The sequence below is a fragment of the Natrix helvetica genome (genome assembly GCF_964273705.1).
Source record: "Natrix helvetica genome assembly, chromosome: 2".
Taxonomy (NCBI): domain Eukaryota; kingdom Metazoa; phylum Chordata; class Lepidosauria; order Squamata; family Natricidae; genus Natrix; species Natrix helvetica.
In genome coordinates, this window is record NC_138552.1 from 71,157,645 (window position 1) to 71,179,551 (window position 21,907).

General features: G+C 35.7%; 1 protein-coding gene across 2 annotated transcripts in view; it reads right to left on the reverse strand.

The window, feature by feature from the left end:
- Window positions 1-9,267: 9,267 nt before the first annotated feature.
- The window catches only part of LOC309386537 (proprotein convertase subtilisin/kexin type 5-like), a 151,256-nt gene continuing 138,616 nt past the window's right edge, over window positions 9,268-21,907 (reverse strand). Inside the window, exons 16-21 of one of the 2 annotated variants that reach the window (XM_081942026.1) lie at window positions 20,921-21,114; window positions 18,761-18,845; window positions 16,457-16,554; window positions 15,857-15,986; window positions 14,006-14,121; window positions 9,268-9,806 (exon numbers count right to left, since the gene is read on the reverse strand). In XM_081942026.1, coding sequence (XP_081798152.1) covers window positions 9,691-9,806; window positions 14,006-14,121; window positions 15,857-15,986; window positions 16,457-16,554; window positions 18,761-18,845; window positions 20,921-21,114 — 739 coding nt within the window. In that variant the 3' untranslated portion in view covers window positions 9,268-9,690. Of the gene's footprint in view, window positions 9,807-14,005; window positions 14,122-15,856; window positions 15,995-16,455; window positions 16,555-18,760; window positions 18,846-20,920; window positions 21,115-21,907 lie in introns of those variants that run through there. The other variant, XR_014174436.1, reaches the window with a different exon arrangement.

Sequence of the window (21,907 nt, forward strand, 5' to 3'; positions counted from 1 at the left end):
TTCTTTGGGTGTCCCTTGGGGCTCAACTCTAATAATGTACGTGACTATACAATCTGACAATAGAATTGTGATTTCATATTAACCATATTTTATCCACTAGCAAAGTTTTGTTTATAAAGTACAATTATATGTACGCTTTTTTAGAGAATCAGTTTGGTCTAGTAGTTAAGGAGACCCAGAAGCTGTGAGCTCTAGTCATGCTTAGGTATAATAATAATAATAATAATAATAATAATAATAATAATAATAATAATAATAATAATAATAATAATAATAATAATAATAATAATAATAATAATAATAATAATAATAATAATAATAATAATAATAATAAATATTTATTTCTTAGCCGCACCCTCTCCCGAAGGACTCGGGGCGGCGTACAACAAAACATAGGAAATAAATATATCGACATACATATAACAAAACATATACCAAGACATATACACGACATATACAAGGAGGAGGTGAAGTGATAGATAAAAACAAGTAAAAACACAATGTTTAAAAACCCCTAAATAAATTGAATGCAATTAAAATATCCCAAATAAAAAAACCCGTCAGGAGCGATATAGTTGGATCAAAGTTGAGCCAGGCCAGCAACTTGAAAAAGGTGGGTCTTGAGCTTTACACGAAAGGAGCGGAGGTCAGAGGTATTCCTAATATCCGGAGGGAGGTCATTCCACAGGGCTGGGCCCGCCACAGAGAAGGCTCTACTCCTAGGCGCCGCCCCTCGACACTGTCTGGTGGACGGCACCTGGAGGAGGCCCTCTCTGTGCGAGCGGATTGGTCGCAGGGATGTATGGGGCAGAATACGATCCCGCAAGTAACTAGGTCCTGAGCCATGGAGCGCTTTAAAGATTGTTATCAAAACCTTGAAATGCACCCGATAGACCGCAGGAAGCCAGTGCAGCTCGCGCAGGAACGGTGTCACATGGGAGTACCTAGTACTCCCCATAATTACCCGCGCGGCTGCGTTCTGGACCAACTGTAGCCTCCGGGTGCATTTCAAGGGAAGCCCCATGTAGAGAGCGTTACAGTAGTCCAAGCGAGACATCACCAGCACATGAGTGACTGTGCGTAAGGCGTCCCGGTCCAGTAGGGGGCGCAATTGGCGCACCAGGCGAACCTGGTGGAACGCCCCCCTTGCCACGGCTGTCACATGGTCATCCATGGACAGCCGGGCATCCAGGAGGACGCCCAAATTGCGCGCCCGCTCCACGGGGGCAAGTTGAATGCCCCCGATGGCCAATGATGGAATTAATTGGCTGAACCGGGGAGCCGGTACCCACAGCCACTCCGTCTTGGAGGGGTTGAGTTTGAGTCGGTTGTCATCCATCCAGATCCGTACGGCTTCCACACACTGTGACATCACTTCGATGGCCTCATTGGGGTGGTTCGGGGTGGAAAAGTACAGCTGAGTATCATCAGCGTACAGATGGTATCCCACCCCGAAACCACGGATGATCTCACCCAGCGGCTTCATATATGTGTTGAACAGGAGTGGCGAGAGGACCGACCCCTGTGGCACCCCACAAGTAAGGGGGCGTAGGGTCGACCTCTCCTCCCCTGCCAACACACGCTGCGTCCGGCCAGAAAGGTAGGAGCCGAACCACCGCAAAACGGTGCCCCGGACCCCCAACCCCTCCAGCCGGCGCAGCAGGATACCATGGTCGATGGTATCAAAAGCCGCCGAGAGGTCTAATAGGACCAGGATAGAGGAACAACCTCTATCTCTGGCCCTCCAGAGATCATCCCCCAACGCGACCAAGGCCGTCTCCGTGCTGTGACCGGGGCAGAAGCCGGACTGGCGCGGGTCTAGATAATCATTTTCCTCCAGATGCCGTGGAAACTGGTAGGCCACCACACTCTCTACAACTTTCGCCAAAAAGGGAAGGTTGGAGACAGGACAATAATTGGCCAGCTCCAAAGGATCCAGGAAAGGCTTCTTGAGCAAGGGTCCCACCACCGCCTCTTTCAAGGCGGCCGGGAGAGACCCCTCGCTCAGCGAAGCGTTCACTAGGTCCAGGAGCCAGTCTCGTGTAACCTCCCAGGATGCCAGTACAAGCCAGGAGGGGCACGGGTCCAATAAACATGTGGTGGGTCGCAGTCGTCCACGCATTCTGTCCAAATCCTCAATGGCAACCAAGTCAAACTCCTCCCAGGTCGATTCCTCAAGACTCGCCACGGACGTCTCCATTGGACCACTAACAGGGGCCCAATCCTTCCGGATTTGAGCGATTATGTAAGCTGGCTAGGTAACTTTGGGCCAGACACACGCTTTCAGCCTTCAAGTCTCTGGTGAGGAGCTGGTCAGTCAATTCCTGTTATAACCAGTGGATCAATACTTGATTAATCTGAAAAAAGTGGATCCTGCAATTGTGGGAAAATGCTAGGAAGAAAAAAGTATGTTCAGCTTTCTGTTGCTTTCTTTGGTAGGTTCATTACACTGAAGAGTTAGTGATTACTTTTCTAACCAGATTATAAAATAAAAGTATAGCATTGTACTTCTCAAATTAGTCACTTAAAAAGTATATCCTCATACTTGTTGCTTCAATATTTAAAGTATAGAACACAAATAAATTATTATTTCCTTGGATTATTTCCTATCTTTGTATGAAATATTTAGTTGACTGTAAATACTCATGGTGAAGTTATATATCTGCAACATTTGGAGAACTTTTAAGAAATTCTTTTAATAAAACTTTTCATTTATCATTTTGAAATATTTGTCCAATATTAAGCTTGGCTGAGAAAGGTAGATCTGGATATTTTTCATGGTTGCTTTTAGTGTTAGCTAAATGCCAAAACCTTGCAAGAAGGGTGATCTGATAGACTGGGGAATTTTAATAGCTGTTTAATAGCATCAATGATTTTTGAGCAAATCTATCTGTCATGAGATAAGGGATGTTCTCTTATCAGTTTGTAGCATATTAAAGTACAGGACCCAAACTAAATTGACAGCATCATGAAGTGATGCTGAAACTAATATTTTTCAACTTCTTCATAACAGATCTAGAATTTAGAAGTGACTGGAGATGTGGTGGAGATAATTTATTGTATATATATTTTTTAAAATAGTGAAGAGACCATTTTAAAGTAGTGGTAAAGTGGCTGATGTAACTTAGTTGAAAATTTTGGATACACACACCTACATACGAGTAAAAAAATAGAATGGCAGCAATTTAGAACAGGTGAAGAAAACTGTGAAATCTGTATGTGAAAAACATCTGAATGTCCTTGAAGACCAGAAGATAAACATAAACAAGGAATGAGATGTAGCTGCTAAAAGCCAATGCTGCTTTGGAGCCCATGATCTAGGTCACAGGAAGTGATTATTCTATTCCACTTCCTGATCAAATGCCAGTAGACATACTGTATCCAGTTTGGCACCACAGTTCAGAAAGTTACAGACAAAATGAAAGAAGTTTAGACAAGGACTACCAAGATGGAAAGAGGTCTGGAAATCAAGTCCTGTGAGGAATGGTGGAAATATATATGTATGTTTACCTTGCAGAAGAGACCATTGTGGTAAGATATGGTGTCAATCAAATATCCGAAGGGTTATCACATAAAGAAGAGGGAGCAGATATTCTCAGTTCAAAACCATTTGTTTAAAAGTACTCAGAAATAGGATTAGGAGGAAATTCTTGATTGTATGATATTTTATCCAGTTAAACAAGCTGCCCCATGATACAGTAAGATCTCCTTCATGGGAGATCTTCAATCAGAGGTTGGACAATCATCTATCAGAAATGCTCTAATTAATCCTGTACTGAGCAGGAGACCAGATGAGATTTGCTGTAAGGTCACTTCCAATTCAACAATTTAATGATTCTTGAAATTGGTGTTATCTGTGAATGAAGGTTAGCTCAGATCCACACTATAAATCAGAAACATTCACAGTATCTTTTCATTGCTGCTGCAAAGCTTCCTTTTGGGGCCAGAGTTTTCCTGGCAAGTTCTGGACTATTATTCAGAATCTTTAAGGCTTTTTCTAGAGAAATCAGGTGAGAACACACAACATCTTGCAGACAGATCTATCCTTCTGCTGTGCACTGAAATATCAATTGGGTTAAATGGCATGGGATTTTTAGAGAAGAATAAAAAACCTTCAAGATTTCAATCATGACCATTCAATTTAAACAATATTTTATTTACGTTTTATTAAAGGTAAAAATGTGTGGTTATGATAACCATCTTAACTTTTTTGATGACTTCCCATCTTCCTGGGATGGCCCCAGTCAGGTTGGTCCATTATACCATACACAATTATGGATTCCGTTTTTACCCCAATTCCTAGTATAGTTTATCCACCTCTCTGCATTAGCTGAGCCATTTGTTTTCCATTAACTTTTATAATGATACATTTCATTTATATTCTTTGGATTGATAACACTGTATATTTATGTCACCTGTATGACCCTCCTTTTACCACAGTCTTTGAGATCTTATCACTCTGATCTTTGGACTCTGGTTCTGATAGAGAGTGGAAGAAAAGATATAGTAGGCTACAATAAGGAAAGGAAACACAGTCAAGGACATTTCTAGGAGTGAGTCATAAGCAGAGTTTTCCTCCTCCCTGATAAACTACAATCCTTTGGGAGAATGACTTATAAAATAAACAACAATAATAATGCAATAATAGTGATTATTCCTAGGTTTTAGAAATGAGGTCATAAATGCTTTGGTTTGGATTGCTAATTGAGCAGAAGATTGTGCTCTTTGGCCCAAATCTCATTGAAATTGATCATCTATTGTGTAGCTGCAGGATGACCTTTTAGTTTATGCTGATGAACTAGATCATTCTTCTTTGGTCTTTGGACACAGCAAAGACAAGAGTCATACTTTTTCTGATTCAGTTCTCATTTCATATTTAAAAAAAGTAATTTCCCACCTACATCGAATCTATAGATGTTACACTGTTACCTGCCCAAGGGAGGCAGGTCCTCCCTAAATCTATGTTGCTCAGAGTAAAGCACCAATTGAGAGATTGTAAAGTATGCTTATATTTTGTGAAAATATATTTTCATAACTTCTCAATATAAATTGGAGCTGTCTCTTTCTCTCTGCCTCTGTCCCTCACTCTGCTTTGCGGAGATAAAGTTACTTAGCAATTACAATTATTTAGGGCTCTATAAAATGAAGGAAACCAGGAAGAGGATTCAAGGTTTCACCAGTGGGTAAAAAGATATAATAAGAATGCCAGGTCAATCTTCTGCAGAATTGCTCAGAGGCCAGATATACTCACTAGCGGGCCAAATGTTTAGTCACCAGCTTTTACAGAAATGTGAGACTGGTTTTTTTAATGATAGATTTGTTCATTCCATGCTGAACCTAGGGAAAAAAAACCTCTCTCATTGTTTCTCTGTCAACATTTTTGTTAAAATATCTAAACCACTTAGATGTTCTCTTTCTGATTCATGCTATTGCCATCTTAGCTAATAGGTATATAATTCTACCTGGAAGCTACATTTATGTATTTATTTAGCTGGTGGTTTGTGAGGCTGCAGTAGATTAAAGTGATGCTGTGAAGCAGATAGGGCTGTTTCACTTATAACCATGGAGCATGGACTTTATTCATTGTCATGGTGAAGGACATTCACTCTCCAATTAAAAAGTGGTATGACATTTGATATAAACTTTCATTGCTTATTTAATCCTAAAAGAATTTCACCAATTTGAAGTAGAGCTTTGAGGTCAATTCACACATGCAATTAATTTCTGTGTATGTTAGAATAAGCACCGAGTTTTTAAACTTATTAACACCTGGCTATCGCTCAGGTTACCCCATAATTGTTTAAATCCTATTATGGCATAAACATTACAGCAGAACTTTTGTATGTTCATGAGTTGATTCTTTGTATGAAGTATTGGACACTTCATGGATAAATTCTATTCTGCCACTGGAAGAAAACGACACTCGGACACACATTGAAAATAAGGTGACAAAGACTACAGCATTACATTAAGTTGCAGATTTGATGAATGACCATAGCTTTCTCAAAATTGATTCTATGTCCTGTAAAAATTTTTATAAAATCATTTGTAACTCTTGGTGCCTCTGTCCCTTTGGAAATAAATAAGAAATCTGAATATTCTTCTACCCCAAGACCAATAGTTTAATATAAAACATTCTTTCAGTTGATTTAAGCAATTTCTGTTTAGTACCAAATTACTTGTTTAAAAAAATGAGGGAAGGAAAAAATGCAGAAAAAGTAACATCTAAGCAAAAGAATATTTATATCATATACTTATGACATATATATGTCATAAATGTGCTTTACTAGGCTGATGGAGAAAAGGTTAATTTAATAGAAAAAATAAAATGTAGAATAACATTGATTTTGGCCAATAACAATTACAATACTACCTGTTTTTACAAATATCTGCTGGATGTTTTACAATGTACAGTATTTTTCAGTAAAATGTATCTGGATTTAACAATGTCAGTATTTAAAAAAATTAAATTCTCCACTATATTAGTTTAAAAGCATTTTAAAGTATCCAAATAAAATCTTTACAACTCAATATATTATATCACAATTTGGAGACACACGAGCACACATATGGATGTGTTTGCATGTGTGTATGTGTTGCGTAATATTTACTTATATAATATATATATATAGGTACCATTAACTTAAATCGTGGAAGCATTATTTTCTAGTTCTTTGTCATGTAAAAATGAGGCAGTCCAGACAGTAATAATAATACAACTAGAACAGGGTTATGAGAATTTTTTAAAATTGGGCATGAGTGGCATTAAAAAATATCACGCTTACTGTGTCTTCTCAGAGTACAAACCAGCACCCAACTTATATAAAGTTGCATCAAACTTAATTACTTTTGAAAAGAATAGACAATGAGTGATTAATTGAAACACTATTAAATCTCATAGAAATTCATACACAGCTAGACCAAACATATCTGACTTTTCCCCCTTTTCACCAATCATTTCCAAGTCAAAAATATTCCACCTCAGCTGTAGGATATTACAAGGCTTTGTCTTCTCATGGATTGTTTTTCACTCCAGCCAATTTCTTTGAATCTCCCTTTTCTCCTTATTGAAGCCATCTCTTTAAGATCTTAGTTTAAGTTTTCGAATAAGAGAGATGGTAAAAAGAAATATGTTTTTAAAATATTGTCTAGAATTTACTTTGGACAAATGCCTTTGTCACATTGTGTTGGTCTTTAGTATATTTAAGAAAAGTTTTTTTTTCTCCATTTGAAATTTTGCTAAAACAGCCTAGGATTGTGTACTTTGTAATTATGTTACACACACTAGAATTTCTCTTACATCTACCTTTTTTCTAGAATATAAATAAAAAAAAAGATAGCTGGCTAGATTTTGTGCAAATCATAAAAAATAGTGAAAATAACTCTTGAGACTATGAATGGCAGTATCAAAACACCTTTTTGCTGGTCTGTTAAATGTTTCAAGTTATAATAATAAATACTGTTTTAAATAAAATGAGTTTTCAAGGTGATAATTATTCATTTTAATCTTAAAATAAATTTATTTCTAAATAATTTGATGGTGAGCAAGATGATTTTTCTGCATATTTATCTATATTGAAAAGAGATTAATTTCTATATAATTTGTAATGTTTAGGAAGCCCTATTTTTTCAGGATAAATAAAAACATTTTTATTTCATATAGATCTGTGCTATATACAATGAAAACAATTAAGAATGGCAGAATTATCTTATATTTTCTGCTACATGAATGTTTTGAATATTAATTAAAATGCACAAATTATATTTTAATACTATTTTCAGTATTAAAATAGAATATAGAAAATATACTATGAAATTTGAAACTTATTTTGGGGATTTTCTCAACATATTATACGGTAGCAGAAAAGCTTTAGGTTTAGGACTTTACGTTTTCTATTATTGTGCAATAATAACAAATTATTTCACTCTTGATGGAATACTGTTAATGCACAGACATTAAGAGTAAAATTTGGCTTAGTATATTAATTCCAGTTATAGGTATAGGTCACACAAATGTTTATAGTAGTACCATTTCATTCTGGATTTCATATCTATTCATTTTTAACAATTGCTGAAATCCAGAGAATTTACTTTTTTCAGAAAGCAATTTATCATGAATGTATTGAGCATACTACATATAAAATAACCTATGCATGAGCCAATGCATGTTTACTTGCTGAAGGGATATTGAAATCCATACATGGATGTGTGCTACTTTTGCTCACTTTTATGCAACCCTCCCCCACAAGCTCTGCTCATATACCTTCTTTTATCGCATAAACTAAAGGATACTATTTAGTGGAGTATTTGACATATCCATGTACGCATCACGCTTTAATAAATGTATGAAATATTTGGTAGGGAAATTCGAGTTTCAGAAGGTATCAATAAAAAGATCTAATGTTAGCTAAAGGAAAATAAATGATAAACATAAAGGTACGTAAAAGTAAATATGCAAAAAGAAATATCAACAGATTTTTGGAAAGTTCTTTTTTAAAAACTAATGTATGATATGTATTTTTGTTGAAGATAGTTTTAAGATTGAAATTAATTTGATCTACTCATATTCTTCTATGTATATTATATGAACTGATATTTGATTGCTTCTTACTGCTTTTTGATTTTTGATAGATTATTTTACAGGTGTCAAATTTGCAGCATCATGTTGTCATGTGGCGTATCACAATGTTTTTCCCCTTTGCGGAGCTAGGGTGGGCGTGACCAGTGTATGACCCATCTGGCCCATGGGCTGCGAGTTTGACACCCTGGATTATTTGGTTCACTTAAATTAGATTTTATTTATCAAAATTATTTCCTTTAATTTTTATGTTTAACTTGCCTGATCTGAAGTCATGGCCCACATCCAAAAAAATATATTGGTATCAAAGTTTTTAAAGTTCACACTCTACCTTATGGATATTGGTGGATTCCAGTTCAAGTATAAAAGCTACACTTAAAAAGGGAGGGGTCCTTGCATCTTTCAGAGTTTATTCACACCAGAATGAAGCCCTAAAACTTTGAAATTTATCTTTAAAAAACATACTGTTTGATCTGGCTGGAATTCTGAAAAGCTTTTGGAGAATTTAGCAACGTGATAAAATGAATCCAAGCAAATGCTACCCAACATACGATCACACTAAAAAATAATGCAGACACCACCATAATGCATGCAGAGCATGAGCTTCCAACAAAAAAAATGTTATTTCTTTTCAGAGTTCTTCTCATTCTTATTACATGAGGACAAAAAAGAAAAGACTAATGCGAATATGTTTTTTGTTTTGTTTTAATCCATTGTAAACTTGTGCTGTATTGTTGGCGCACTCTACACATCTTCAAGGGAAACAAGCAGGAAAAAAAAAAGAAAAGAAGATTTTTGTAAAAAAAATATATATCCAGGCATGTCCTTAAATTGACAGGAAGTCAAATGACTTTAATTTGGCATCAAATGCTTTGGTCACACCCTACTGACACTGTGATCCCAGATGTTTTTTTTTTCTGAACACCCAGTAATAAAAGGTAGGCTCGTTGTAGTTTTATATTTTAAGTTCCAATATACAGTGCACTGCCTCCCCAAAGGGGAGAAAGAGAAAGAGGAGGAAAAAAGGTGGTTTTAGGGGGGTTTCCCCATTTTTAATAATATGGATTAATCTATAAGTCTACCGGAACAAGAATGCCTGGAGAGGAGCCAAATCAACCTTTTAGTGTACATGTTCTGCAGCAAAGTTGCTGAAGTACTTTCCGCTGGCAAAGATTATTCTTTTTCACTAGCATACAGAAGCCGCCTTCTGCCCAAGACTCTTCCGTTGCTTCAGGAGGTCATAGAGAGTGGAAGGAGGTTGAGGTTTGAACAGCATGGTGTCAAGTAGAGGGAGATTTAATTGGTCAGACAGGCAAATTTGATAGAAGAGATCATTCAGGAGCAGGTAGCAAATAGGAAATCGGGTTTCCATCAAAAGGAATTTCAGTCACAACAGCATTTGTTTTCAGGAAAATACATTGTGTTGTAGCAAGGAGTGATTTGTATCCATTTATGTAAGAAGAAGAAAAAAAGATCAGAAAAAGAAATATTAGAAAACAGTGAAAAATGCAGTCAGAGATATCTTATTGAGTATTATGAATTTTAAAAAAGAGTATTAAACAGAAACACACAAGAATGTACACATAATTTTAAATCATACAGAATTTAATAGAATATTCTGATTTTTTTTTTGGTGTGCTCCCCAAAATGCTTACGGTGAAGATTCCTTTGCTCACTGTGCAATTGCAAAGCATGATTTATTATAATGTGCATCACAATCATTTTTTAAAACTCATTCACTTGTTACTTTATGGAGAAAAAATTTAGTCTAATGCATAATTTCCCTACAATTTAAGAGAAAAAGCAATAAATAAGTTGGGTGGACTGCATTCTTTGATCATTCACTTTGGAGAAAATTCAGAGATAAGCAGCTGCCAATGGAAGAGCATTTGCCAGTGGAAATAGATTTTCTCTACCTAGCAGCTCCTTCTGACCCATTCCATCCCACCCCACTCCCTACGATAGAGAGATTGAAGGCTGCAGTCAGGAGGATTCAAAGGGAGAATTGAATATTATCCTGTCTTTGTGAAGAACATGAGTTTTCAATCTTATTTTAAGTCCAATCCCACATTAAGATAAATCTGCCAGTGTCCCATTTATCACAATCCAAGCTGCTAAGCACTTTTTCCAAAGTCAGTCAGTTAAAGGCATATTGCAATACTTGGTTGGTTTAGCAATTTTACTGTGTACAAAAGCATGTTATTTTATACATGCTTTTAAAGGAGAACTATGAAATAACGAGATGGAAAAAAATAAAATCATCCTCAAAACTAATATGTGCATGAAAAATATTTCTCACTGGAGTTTTGTTTTCTTAAATTCATTGGCAAATGCTGTAAAACTCATTGAACATAAGATGTTCTCGATAGCACTTGCATATATTATCATTGATATTGAAGTCATTATGTTGTTAAGACTCTTGCAACCCTTTGAATGCTACTTAAGCCAAAAGGGATCACAAGCAGAGGCCTAATGTTATGTGGCCATTAATTCAATGAGTTTTAGAGCATTTGTCACTAACAATGAATTTAAGAAAACAAACGTCCAGTGAGAAATGTTTTTCATGCACATATTAATTTCAAGGAGGATTTTAATTTTTTCCATCTCATTATTTCATAGTTCTCCTTTAAAAGCATGTATAAAATGATATGCCTTTGTATGTTCTCTGTAAATTCAGAGTTCTGCATATATTTTACTGTGATCATAAAAAATCTTGCAATTGCACAGTAAACCCTTGATTTAGCAGACCATGGGAATGGGGTTATCATGAAAGCAGATATCCATTAAATCCAAATGTCTTTTATGCAAGCATAAATTCATGTATTTTATGCATATTATAGTTTCATAAGTGGCAGAAGGGATTTTATCCATGTACAGAAATTTAAATGTTCACAAATTTTGTCTGTTGCATTTAAGATCTCCTAAAGGGTTTTAACTGAGGGTTTAAAGGTGAAGATAAAGGTTCCCCTTGTACATATGTGCTAGTTTTTCCTGACTCTAGGGGGCGGTGCTCATCTCTGTTTCAAAGCTGAAAAGTCAGCACTGTCCAAAGACGTCTCTGTGGTCATGTGGCCGGCATGACTAAATGCCGAAGGCACACAGAACTCTGTTACCTTCCCACCTAAGGTGGTTCCTATTTTTCTACTTGCATTTTTATAAACTTTTGAACTGCTAGGTTGGTAGAAGCTGGGACAAGTAACGGGAGCTTACTCCGTTACGTAGCACTAGGGATTTGAACTGCTAAATTGCCAACCTTTCTGATCGACAAGCTCATCATCTTAGCCACTGAGCCACTGCGTCCCTTAATTGAGAGTTTACTGTGGCTTAAATAATTTGATTTCCAAGGCATAGGTTTCCTTAAGTATCAGGAAATGCTTCACTTCGCCCCCAAATGTAGCTTAAAATTATTCTGAGAATGTCAAGAGAAGCAATAGCCAGGATGTCAGTTAGACATCTTAGAATGGAGTATTTCAGTTTGGAGGAAATTGTAGTTGGATACAAATCATGAAGAGAACACCTGGACAGGATATAAAATAATCAGAACAGGAACAGAGGTTAAAAAAAAACCAGATTACACACTCCATCGATGAGTTGTCAAAAACCATTCAATGAAAGGAACAAGAAGAAAAGCTGGTAGCATACAGTCGTAGGTGATATGAAAAACTGAGTGTAGCAGCAATTGTAATTACAGATGAGATATAAAAACATTTGAAATGAAAGGAGCAATGTAAACTTTACACATCATTAAAACAAGCTGAGATGTTGTACCGTTTAAGATGAAAGTAGTGTGCTTCTTTAATCTACTAGATGCTTACCCCAAGGTTCTTGCTGACTTTTGAACAATGCAAAATTAAGACTCTTTTAGTAAACTTGCAGTGTTTGCTGATTAGCCTGTATGAATGTATTCAACAAAAGGGTTTAACAAGATGCACTACGGTCTGCTACATCATTGTGTATCTTTATTACAGCTGACTCTCTCTGGATACTAATGAAACCAACTAGAAGTTATTGCTTGTTCCACTATCTCAGCATATCTTTACAAGATAAAGAAAAAGTAGAGAGCATGGCTTTCCCCCATTTTCTTAACAGCAATTTTTGCTCTAATCATCTGACCAGAAGGGAATAGTCAAGAAACTTAAGCTGATAGAATTTTTTTTTTCTGGATTTTTCCATTGGTTAGATTTGGCACATTTTCAAATATTTATTTATTTAGTCAACTTCTCCCCTAAATCCAAATTTGGCCACATTCTGTTCTATTTTCAGATAGATAGATAGACAATACAATTTCTTCAAAATTCTTCAAAGAAAAATGATAATAAATTTTTTAAAAATACGACTTATGTATAGATACTTATGGTAATCATTTTATAGGAATAGAAATAGGGATTTTCCCTTGTTAAATACATAGTTGATTACATCTACCTATCCCTGTATAAAAATCCTAATATTCATTCCCAAACCTGCTTCTGTTTTCTTCTATGTATTCCAGTACATAGAAGTACATTGGTCATATCTGACCACATAATTAGTCTAGTTGGAGCCAGAGGTGGGTTGCTACCAATTTGCACCAGTTCGGAAGAACCAGTAGTGGCATTTTGACCTTGGTCACAGAACCAGCAGTGACCCCAGCTGGCCACGCCCCTGAACTGGTTCCCCGGTCACTGCTGCAGATGCCAGCTTTTTTTTAGTAACTTTTTTCATGTTCTGGCACGCATGCACAAAGTGAACCAGTGGCAATGCCAGCAGCAAATCATCCCTGGTTGCAGTCTCCAAATATTATCTACTCATACATCCAAGTCTTTCTAATACATCAGGAGGACACCAGGATTAAGGTAGCTGTCCTTTGAGAATGAGTATTCAGCTATAACTGTGAAGTCTTGAAAGGAACCCAATTGTTTCTAATTTTTCTTCCAGGGAGTTGATACATATACTCACACACTATAGCAAAAGTGCAACTCCCGTAATAAATAACAATTCTTTTATATTTTGAATTTGCCAAATTAAAATTTCTAGTATTTCACATTTGGGGGACAATTTCAACAGCTGATTTATTCTATCTTTGTTTAGGGCCTCTTTCTGAAGTTTTTAAAAAAATTTAATTTGTTTTTTATTCATGTTTTTTATCATCCTGCTGGGCCACAACAGTTAACTATAATTTATTTTTTATTCATTTATTTTGTTTTTTATTCAAGATTTTTATTAATCTTTTAATACTGTTTGTACATTCAATTTATTCTAGGAAGCTTTTAAGCAAATATATGAAAATAGACTATTCTTTTATGATAAATGATGAGAATACTAAGCTGGTTTTTCCTATTAGAAATAAAAACAATAAAGGAGTTCAACTTTCCTGAGATTATTTTTTTAAAGCCTAAACAATATTAAACAGAAGAAAAATTAGAAAATTAGTTGGAGAAATGCACTCACCATCTTTACAGACAAGACCAACTACACAGAGACCTGTATCTAAGATGTAGCCATTTGGACAACTTGTGCAGTTTCTTTCTCCTGGACCACTGCACCCAAAGCAGCTGACATCACATCTTAATGGAAAACAACAACAGCAAGTTATACATAGGCTCAAGGTTGATCATTTCTCTTATAATCAAATACTGCTTAATTTGATTCATATTTGAATTATTACAAGATTCTAAAATGTAGATGCTAACACAGAAAATAACAGCACGAACATTTAAATCACATAAGCCAACCTATCTTTGTTCCTTCTTTTACACCTCTGAGATCTTGAAGGCTAATCACACACAAAGAAAACTATATTTCTCCAACATTTCCATATAGTTAACTGTTCTGACCCCCATCTCTCCATGCCTGTGAACAAGCCAGAACACAGGCTTGGCTGTTTGCCACTGTTTAATTGCAAGATAAGAAACCCTTTGGCTGAGGGCCCAGATAACTCATGTACAAGAAAAACAGACCAGATATTCAAACACGGCTGGAATACATAGACTTTCTTCACTGCTAATTTCGAACGGTTTCCTGCAAATGTCCCCTCCCAACGCCTCACCTATGAGCTCTCTTGGGAGGGGCCAATCCACAACCACCTGAGCTGAATTATCTTCCACGAGCCTGCCTACGTAATTGCTGCTTACGTTTCTCAGCCCTTCTCACTCTAGCATCAGGGACAAACTGCCTTTGATCCTCCCCACTGCTCCATGCCTCAGGCGCCTCCTGGTGGCCAATCAGCCCCTCTGGTCCCTGCTCTGAATCTGAACCCTGTACAGGGTCCTCCACATCGTCCAGGGCAGACTCAAATGAACCCTCGCTATCCGAGTCCATCAGCAGCTCAACCGGATCCTGCTGGGCCACAACAGTTAACTATAATCTAATCTGTGGCTGTGCCAAATAATCTGGCTGCTCAGAATTTTCAGTTAATCAATTTCCCTTTTATATGTCTGTTTTGGGACTAGAAAGCATTTACTAATATATAGTCTCAATTTTTTTCCTTTTTAGCTAGACAACTAATTCCATGATGCCTCTAAACCCATGGTTTCTGAATGGGAAAAAAATGGAATCGATGGGGAAGAATTCTCACCTGTGAATGACTAATTGCATATGGTAAGGCTGTTGGTCATTGTACAATTTCACCACACAGCATAATCACATTTTCACACCTCACAAAATTGTGCATAACTCTCTACCACCATCTTAACTTTGATTTGGAAGGATTTGGCTTAAATATGTCCTAGAAATATTTCAAAGGATTCTGGATATCCAGAAGCTTCATTAATACAGCTTGAGTGGAAATTGCTACTAATGCTAGGGATAAGTTTGGATAATTAAAAAGTTTAGTAATAGGAATTATTTTTAGAAAATAGAATTCCTTTTCAGCGGGGCAGTTTGTTTCTTAGTTATGGCTCACACATAGGAGTCCCCTTTGGATTTTACTCTGCTAGTCATTGGTGACTATATTGGGCAGTGCTCATCTCCATTTCAAGGCCATTGAGTCAGCACTGTCTGAAGACATTTTCATCGTGATATGGCCAGAGTGATGTTACCATCCCTGCAAAATGGTACCTATTTATCTACTCACATTTGCATACTTTCTAATTGTTCGGTAGGCAGGAGCTGGGGCAAGGACGGGAGCTTACCCTATTGCATGGCACTCAAGTGTCGAACCTGGACTACTGGCTTTCCAGGCAACAAGCCCAATGTCTTAACCACTGAATCATCTTTGTGGTTCTTATATGGTTCACATATAAAATGGGTCAATTTTTGCATCTGATTTAAAATGTGACATAGCTTATAATGACCACTTACCTTTTGCAAGTTTTATATCCATTTTCTAATGAGTGATCCAAATAGTAGCCATTCCTACAAGCTACCACACATCTCCCATTCTCCATGAAATACTCTTCTGTACAATTGATGCAAGCATCTGCTCCTGGGCCTCAAAAGCCAACAAAACAAAAATGATAACACAGTGCTGTATCCTCAAGCATAGATAATGAATATTCACTAAACAATTTAGTAGTGTGATTACTAATTTGGTGGGATGAAAAGTGATATTCTTCCATGTAAACAAGAATGTTAAAAAGACATTCAAGCTCATCCAATTATACTGCTGGTCCCTCCTCATAGTCTCACTGATTTGTTAGAACTACTATTGGTTTGATTTAGATTTGTTTCTATTATTAATGTTGATAATAGTTCTATTATCCCAGAGGGAGAAGCTACCATACATACCGAAGCTGTTCACACTGTGATCAATGGGTATTATCTAAGCATGGTCTAATGACAATATGCGGTTCATATTTATAATAGTATTCTGCGTAGTATTCTACAAAGCTTAGTACTTATTCTATTTTGTTACAAGGAAGGCATAAATTATTTAGTTAACAAAAATAATATTAGAAGTACCTTCACAAGAAGCACAGGAATGATGGCATGGCTCACAGTCTCTGCCATTATAATATTTGCCTGCTTCACAGCGTATAACACATCTTGTTCCTTGTAAACTACATAAAAAACACAAGGAGATTTAGATAATTTCTGCTAATATCTAAGAGGAAGAGGAAATACATTTATGGATTGTGGTGAGTTCCATTTATGCCATTTATTAAAGACTCATTAAAGTGTGTTCATAACTGATGTATTGAACCTCAGTCTGAAACATAATACTGCAGAAAATATTTGCATTTTTGAGAGCAAACAGACTACTCAGCTGCTATGCTTACATATGAAGTGCTTTTGTTGATTTTGGTTTTGTCGTTAGTCTATAGGTTTTTTTTAGATCCATGTCCATTGTGCTTGCTAATTTAATATGGATATTTTAATAAATAATTCTTATGCTGTTGTAGCTTTAATTTTCTTTCTCTCCTGATATGTGTACTATAAGGAATACATATGTGCCTTAAAGAACATAACATATGTAATTAAAAGATTACATTATAATGAGATAATTACATCACAGTTAGATTATGGTATCAATTTTATATATGCATTTTCTTTATCAGCACAAGCAAGTATATACAGTATATACCAGAAAAGTAACGGAACACAATTCTTCAGATGGAATGGAATTGAATGCGTCTTTTCAATTTTTTTAAAAAAAGTTGTTTCATTATTGCTTCTTGTACCTGACAGGTTACAACATCTAGCAATAGCTAATTCATTCAGATTATAAGTTCCATGAAAAATAAATACTGTTATAAATTTCAGACTCTAAAGTTACAAATTTTAGCCCTTTAAAGAAATATTTTCTATTTTGTCTTCCAACCATTGATTTTTGTATTATTTAGCCTGATTATGAGCCTGAAAACTCAGAAGCTTTTGGGCCAATAAAACCAACAGACACATTTTAATTGTGGATTTAAATGAAGTTATGGAAATAGTTACAAAAACAAATAATTAATATTGTTTTTTCTATATGATAATTCTTAAATTATTAGACATATTGCAGAATGAGAAAACAGTGCTTTGATTTTTATATTCTACATAGTAAAGGTTTTCTTAATGCATGATTAATCAAGACAATACATACAGTACATTTGCAAAAAGCTAATATGTGAAATATTTTTTTCTTCTGGAATGTTAGAAACTTCTTTCCCTATCAGAACAGAATAACAGAGTTGGAAGGGGCCTTGGAAGTCTTCTAGTCCAACCCTCTGCTCAAGCAGTAAACCCTACACCACTTCAGACAAATGGTTATACAATCTCTTTTTAAAAACTTCCAGTGTTGCAGCATTTACAATTTACAACTTTTGAAGGCAAGTTGTTCCACTGATTAATTGTTCTAACTATCAGGAAATTTCTCCTTAGTTCTAAGTTGCTTCCTCCTTGATTAGTTTCCATTGCTTCTTGCCCTACCCTCAAGTGCTTTGAAGAATAGCTTGATTCCCTCTTCTTTGTGGCAGCTCCTGAGATATTGCAACACTGCTATCATGTCTCCCCTAGTCCTTCTTTTAATCAGACTAGACATACCCAATTCCAGCAACCATTTTTTATATCTTTCAGCTTCCAGTCCCCTAATCATCTTTAATTGCTCTTCTCTGCATTCTTTCTAGAGCAATTCTTTCTCAACCTTGGTGACTTTAAGTCCTGTGGACTTCAACTCCCAGAATTCCCCAGCTTTTTTACATCATGGCGACCAAAGCTGGATGCAGTATTCCAAGTATGGCTTTACCAAGGCATTATAAAGTGGTGTGAACACTTCACGTGATCTTGATTCTATCCCTCAGTTTAAGCAGCCTAGAACTGTATTGGCTTTTTTGGCAGCTGCAGCACACTGCTGGCTCATATTTAAATGATTGTCCACTAAGACTCCAAGATCCCTCTCCAGTTACTACTATTGAGTGATGTACCACATATACTATACCTGTGCCTTCTGTTTTTCTTGCCTAAATGTAGAACCCTACATTTTTACCATTGAAATTCATTTTGTTAGATAGCGCCCAATGTTCAAGTCTGTCAAGATCCTTCTGTATCTTAAGCCTATCTTCTGCAGTGTTGGCTATTCCTGCTAGATTGGTGTTGTGTGCAAATTTGATGAGTTCCTCATCTATCCCTTTGTCCAAATCATTGATTTGCGCCTAAAACAGAGCCTTGGGTTACCCCATTGCATACTTCCCTCCATGTAGATGCAGGTCCATTGAGGACTACATGTTGAGCGTGGTTGGTCAGCCAGCTACGAATCATGTTAATTAAAGTCAAACATTTCCTTACCTTAGACCATGTCTGCATTCTGTGCATGTATGAAATTCAGTGCACGACCTACAATTTTCACTGCATTTACGGCAAACAATCTTATCTAGAAACAAATACAATACCGAAAAAAGTAAGATTAATCATATTCAAAGTTACATTAAATTAACACAAATAATTTACATATGACTTTTCCAAATTATTTGTAATTATAAATATATTTCCAAAGTATCATTACATCTGGAAAAATACTGTTCAATAAATCCTTCTTTGTTTTACTTATAGAAAGCCTGCTTAGTATTAGCATTTTTAAAAATAGGATATATAAATTACATGAATATGGATATATTGCAGGTACTCCTTGACTTACAGCAGTTCGTTTAACAACCATTTGAAGTTACAACGGCAATGAAAAAAGTGACGTAGGATCGTTTTTCACAATTATGACCCTTGCAGCATCCCCATGGTCATGTGATTTACATTTGGATGCCTGACAACTGACTTACATTTATGATGGTTGCAGTGTCCCAGAGTCAAGCGATCACCTTTTGTGACCTTCTGACAAGCAAAATCAATGGAGAAAACCAGATTCACCTAACATCCGTTTTACCTATTTGACAACTGCAGTGATTCACTTAACAAATGTGGCAAGAAAAGATGTAAAAGGGGACAAAACTCACTTAATACATTTCTCTCTTAGCAACATAAATTTTTGTCTCATTTGTTCTCATAAGTTGAGGAATACCTGTATTCTAAATTATATAACAATTATACAGCAGAGTAAATTATGCTTTGTAGAATGAAGCACATATAGACATATACTATTCCCCAATGATTACGGTGTGGATAATGAAAATGGATGAAGACAATTTTTTTCCCTAATTATTTTTTTTTCCAATTTGAAATAGTAAATTATCCTTAGAATCAGACTACTGCAATGTTGCAGGTATAAACAGTGCCCTGCAGTATTGCACTCCTGGAGCATATAGTCCAGCAGTTTGTTCTAATCATGGCCATCCAATTGTATAAGGCTAATGCCTATTGATCCCCATTATTTCCACTAATTGGCCCAACTTTGTTTTTAAGCCAGCCAAGCTTGTAGATGGCACCATAGCTCATGGTAAGGAAAGTAGAATTACATGCTGTGTAAAATAAAAATATTTTCTTTGTCCTGATTCTTCCAGGATTCAGTTCCATAGGGTGATCTTTGTTTCTAGTGTTTGAGGAAAGGAAAACAGCTTCTTCTTGTCCACTTTATGCACACTGGACATAATTCTATACTCCTCAATCAGGTTCCTAACTCATTTGCTTCCTTTCTGCCCTAAAAAGCCACACAAAAAGCAACCTTGTTTTCATGAGGAAGCTACTTGATCATATTAGTTGCTCTACTCTGAACCTTCTCTAGCTCTTCTAAATCTTTTTTAGAGTTTCATATCATATTAGTTGCTCTACTCTGAACCTTCTCTAGCTCTTCTAAATCTTTTTTAGAGTTTCACACAATATTCCAGATGCAGTTGCATCATTGATTTAGATATGGAGATTTGAGTACCGTATTGCCATTTCTATTTTCAAAATGATTTCTTATTATTCCTAACATGCCGTTGGCCCTGCTTTTACAGTAGATGTTCATTGCTGGCGCCTTCAGTGAACTCCTTGCCATACCATACCAAAATGTCCACACCATATCATACCGTACCATATGTTTTCCTTGCCTCCATTTCAGAAACTTGGCAATAATATTATATAAAGTCTATCTTAAACTACTTAGAAAATAAAATCCAATTTTTCTACTGTGTCACAACAAGCAAAATAATCTGTGTTATAGTTATTATATCACTTTATTTTCTGCTTACCTACAAATATGGAATGATCTGCTATGGAGATCTTTCTTATCCCCATCTGACTTAATATTTCAAAAACCACACAGTCCTCTTTGTTTTATCAAGCTTTGAATAAAAGTTTATCTGTTTGCTTATGTATTTATTTGATTTGATTTTCAAGGCTCTCTAGTCAACCAACATTTGAGTTATTTGGTATATAATTCTAAAGTTCTGATTAAAATTTCACAGAGTTCAAACTGAAATTAACAGCAGTGTATTGAATATACTGCATATAGGAATTTGATTTTATAGTTCCTTCCAATATTGTAACAACTGAATAATGTAAAAAAATATATCTTACTATTATCCAGGTAAAAGTCCTCTGGGCAGGAGGTAACACAATTTCTAGACTCTTCATTGATAAAGTAACCAGGTTTACAGGTATTACATTGATCACTATGACTTCCAAAACATGTTTCACAGTTGGGTGAACACTTTTTACAACGTTTCTTGTCTGCACTATAGTGACCAGGTGGACAGTTGGGAACACAGATTCTTCATTATAAAAAAACAATAAGAGACAGAGATGACATTGAGCTGGACTAGAATTAACCAGTTAACAAATAATTTTGTTTGAATAACAAAAGCAGAACAATGGTTTCCCGATACTAGAGCCAGATACAATATAAATCAAACACTTCTTTTTGTCTAAATAAACACACACAATTCATTTCCAATCTTAATTGGACAGAACGCTATGACTGTAAATATATAATATTTAAGATAAAAATTGCATTTTAGATGAACATGATTTACGAAAATTAAAGATGCAAATCTTTTAGTAAATGTATCATTGGTCTAAATCAATTCAAAAAGCATATGCTCCACAACAAAGTTTCAAGTGTGTATTTCTAACCTTGTTGAACTCTTTCCCATTCTTGAACAAAGTTCAAGTTATTTTTTCAATGTTCAAGTTATTTTTTTAAAGTGGCATAAAGTAGAATTTAGATAAATATATAGGTAGACAAAAAAATATTCCAAAGGATGTAGTCCCAAGACATGATTACAATCAGAGAAAAAGACAAAATGCAGAATTATTTTGATTGAAATAAAATGTTTTAGAAGTAGGTGAGGAGTGGTAAATAAGGAGCTTCCAACTGAGCAAATAGATTTGAAAGTAAGTGATGAAATGATTTGGCATGAAACTAAGAGAGAATGCTGGAGGGATCATTTTACATATTTGTATGGGAATGAAGATATATGTCAAAGTGTGGAAGTGAAACAAATGCTATGAATGTTACTGTCCAAGAAAAACATAAAAATGAACTAATAAATAAGTAAGAATGTT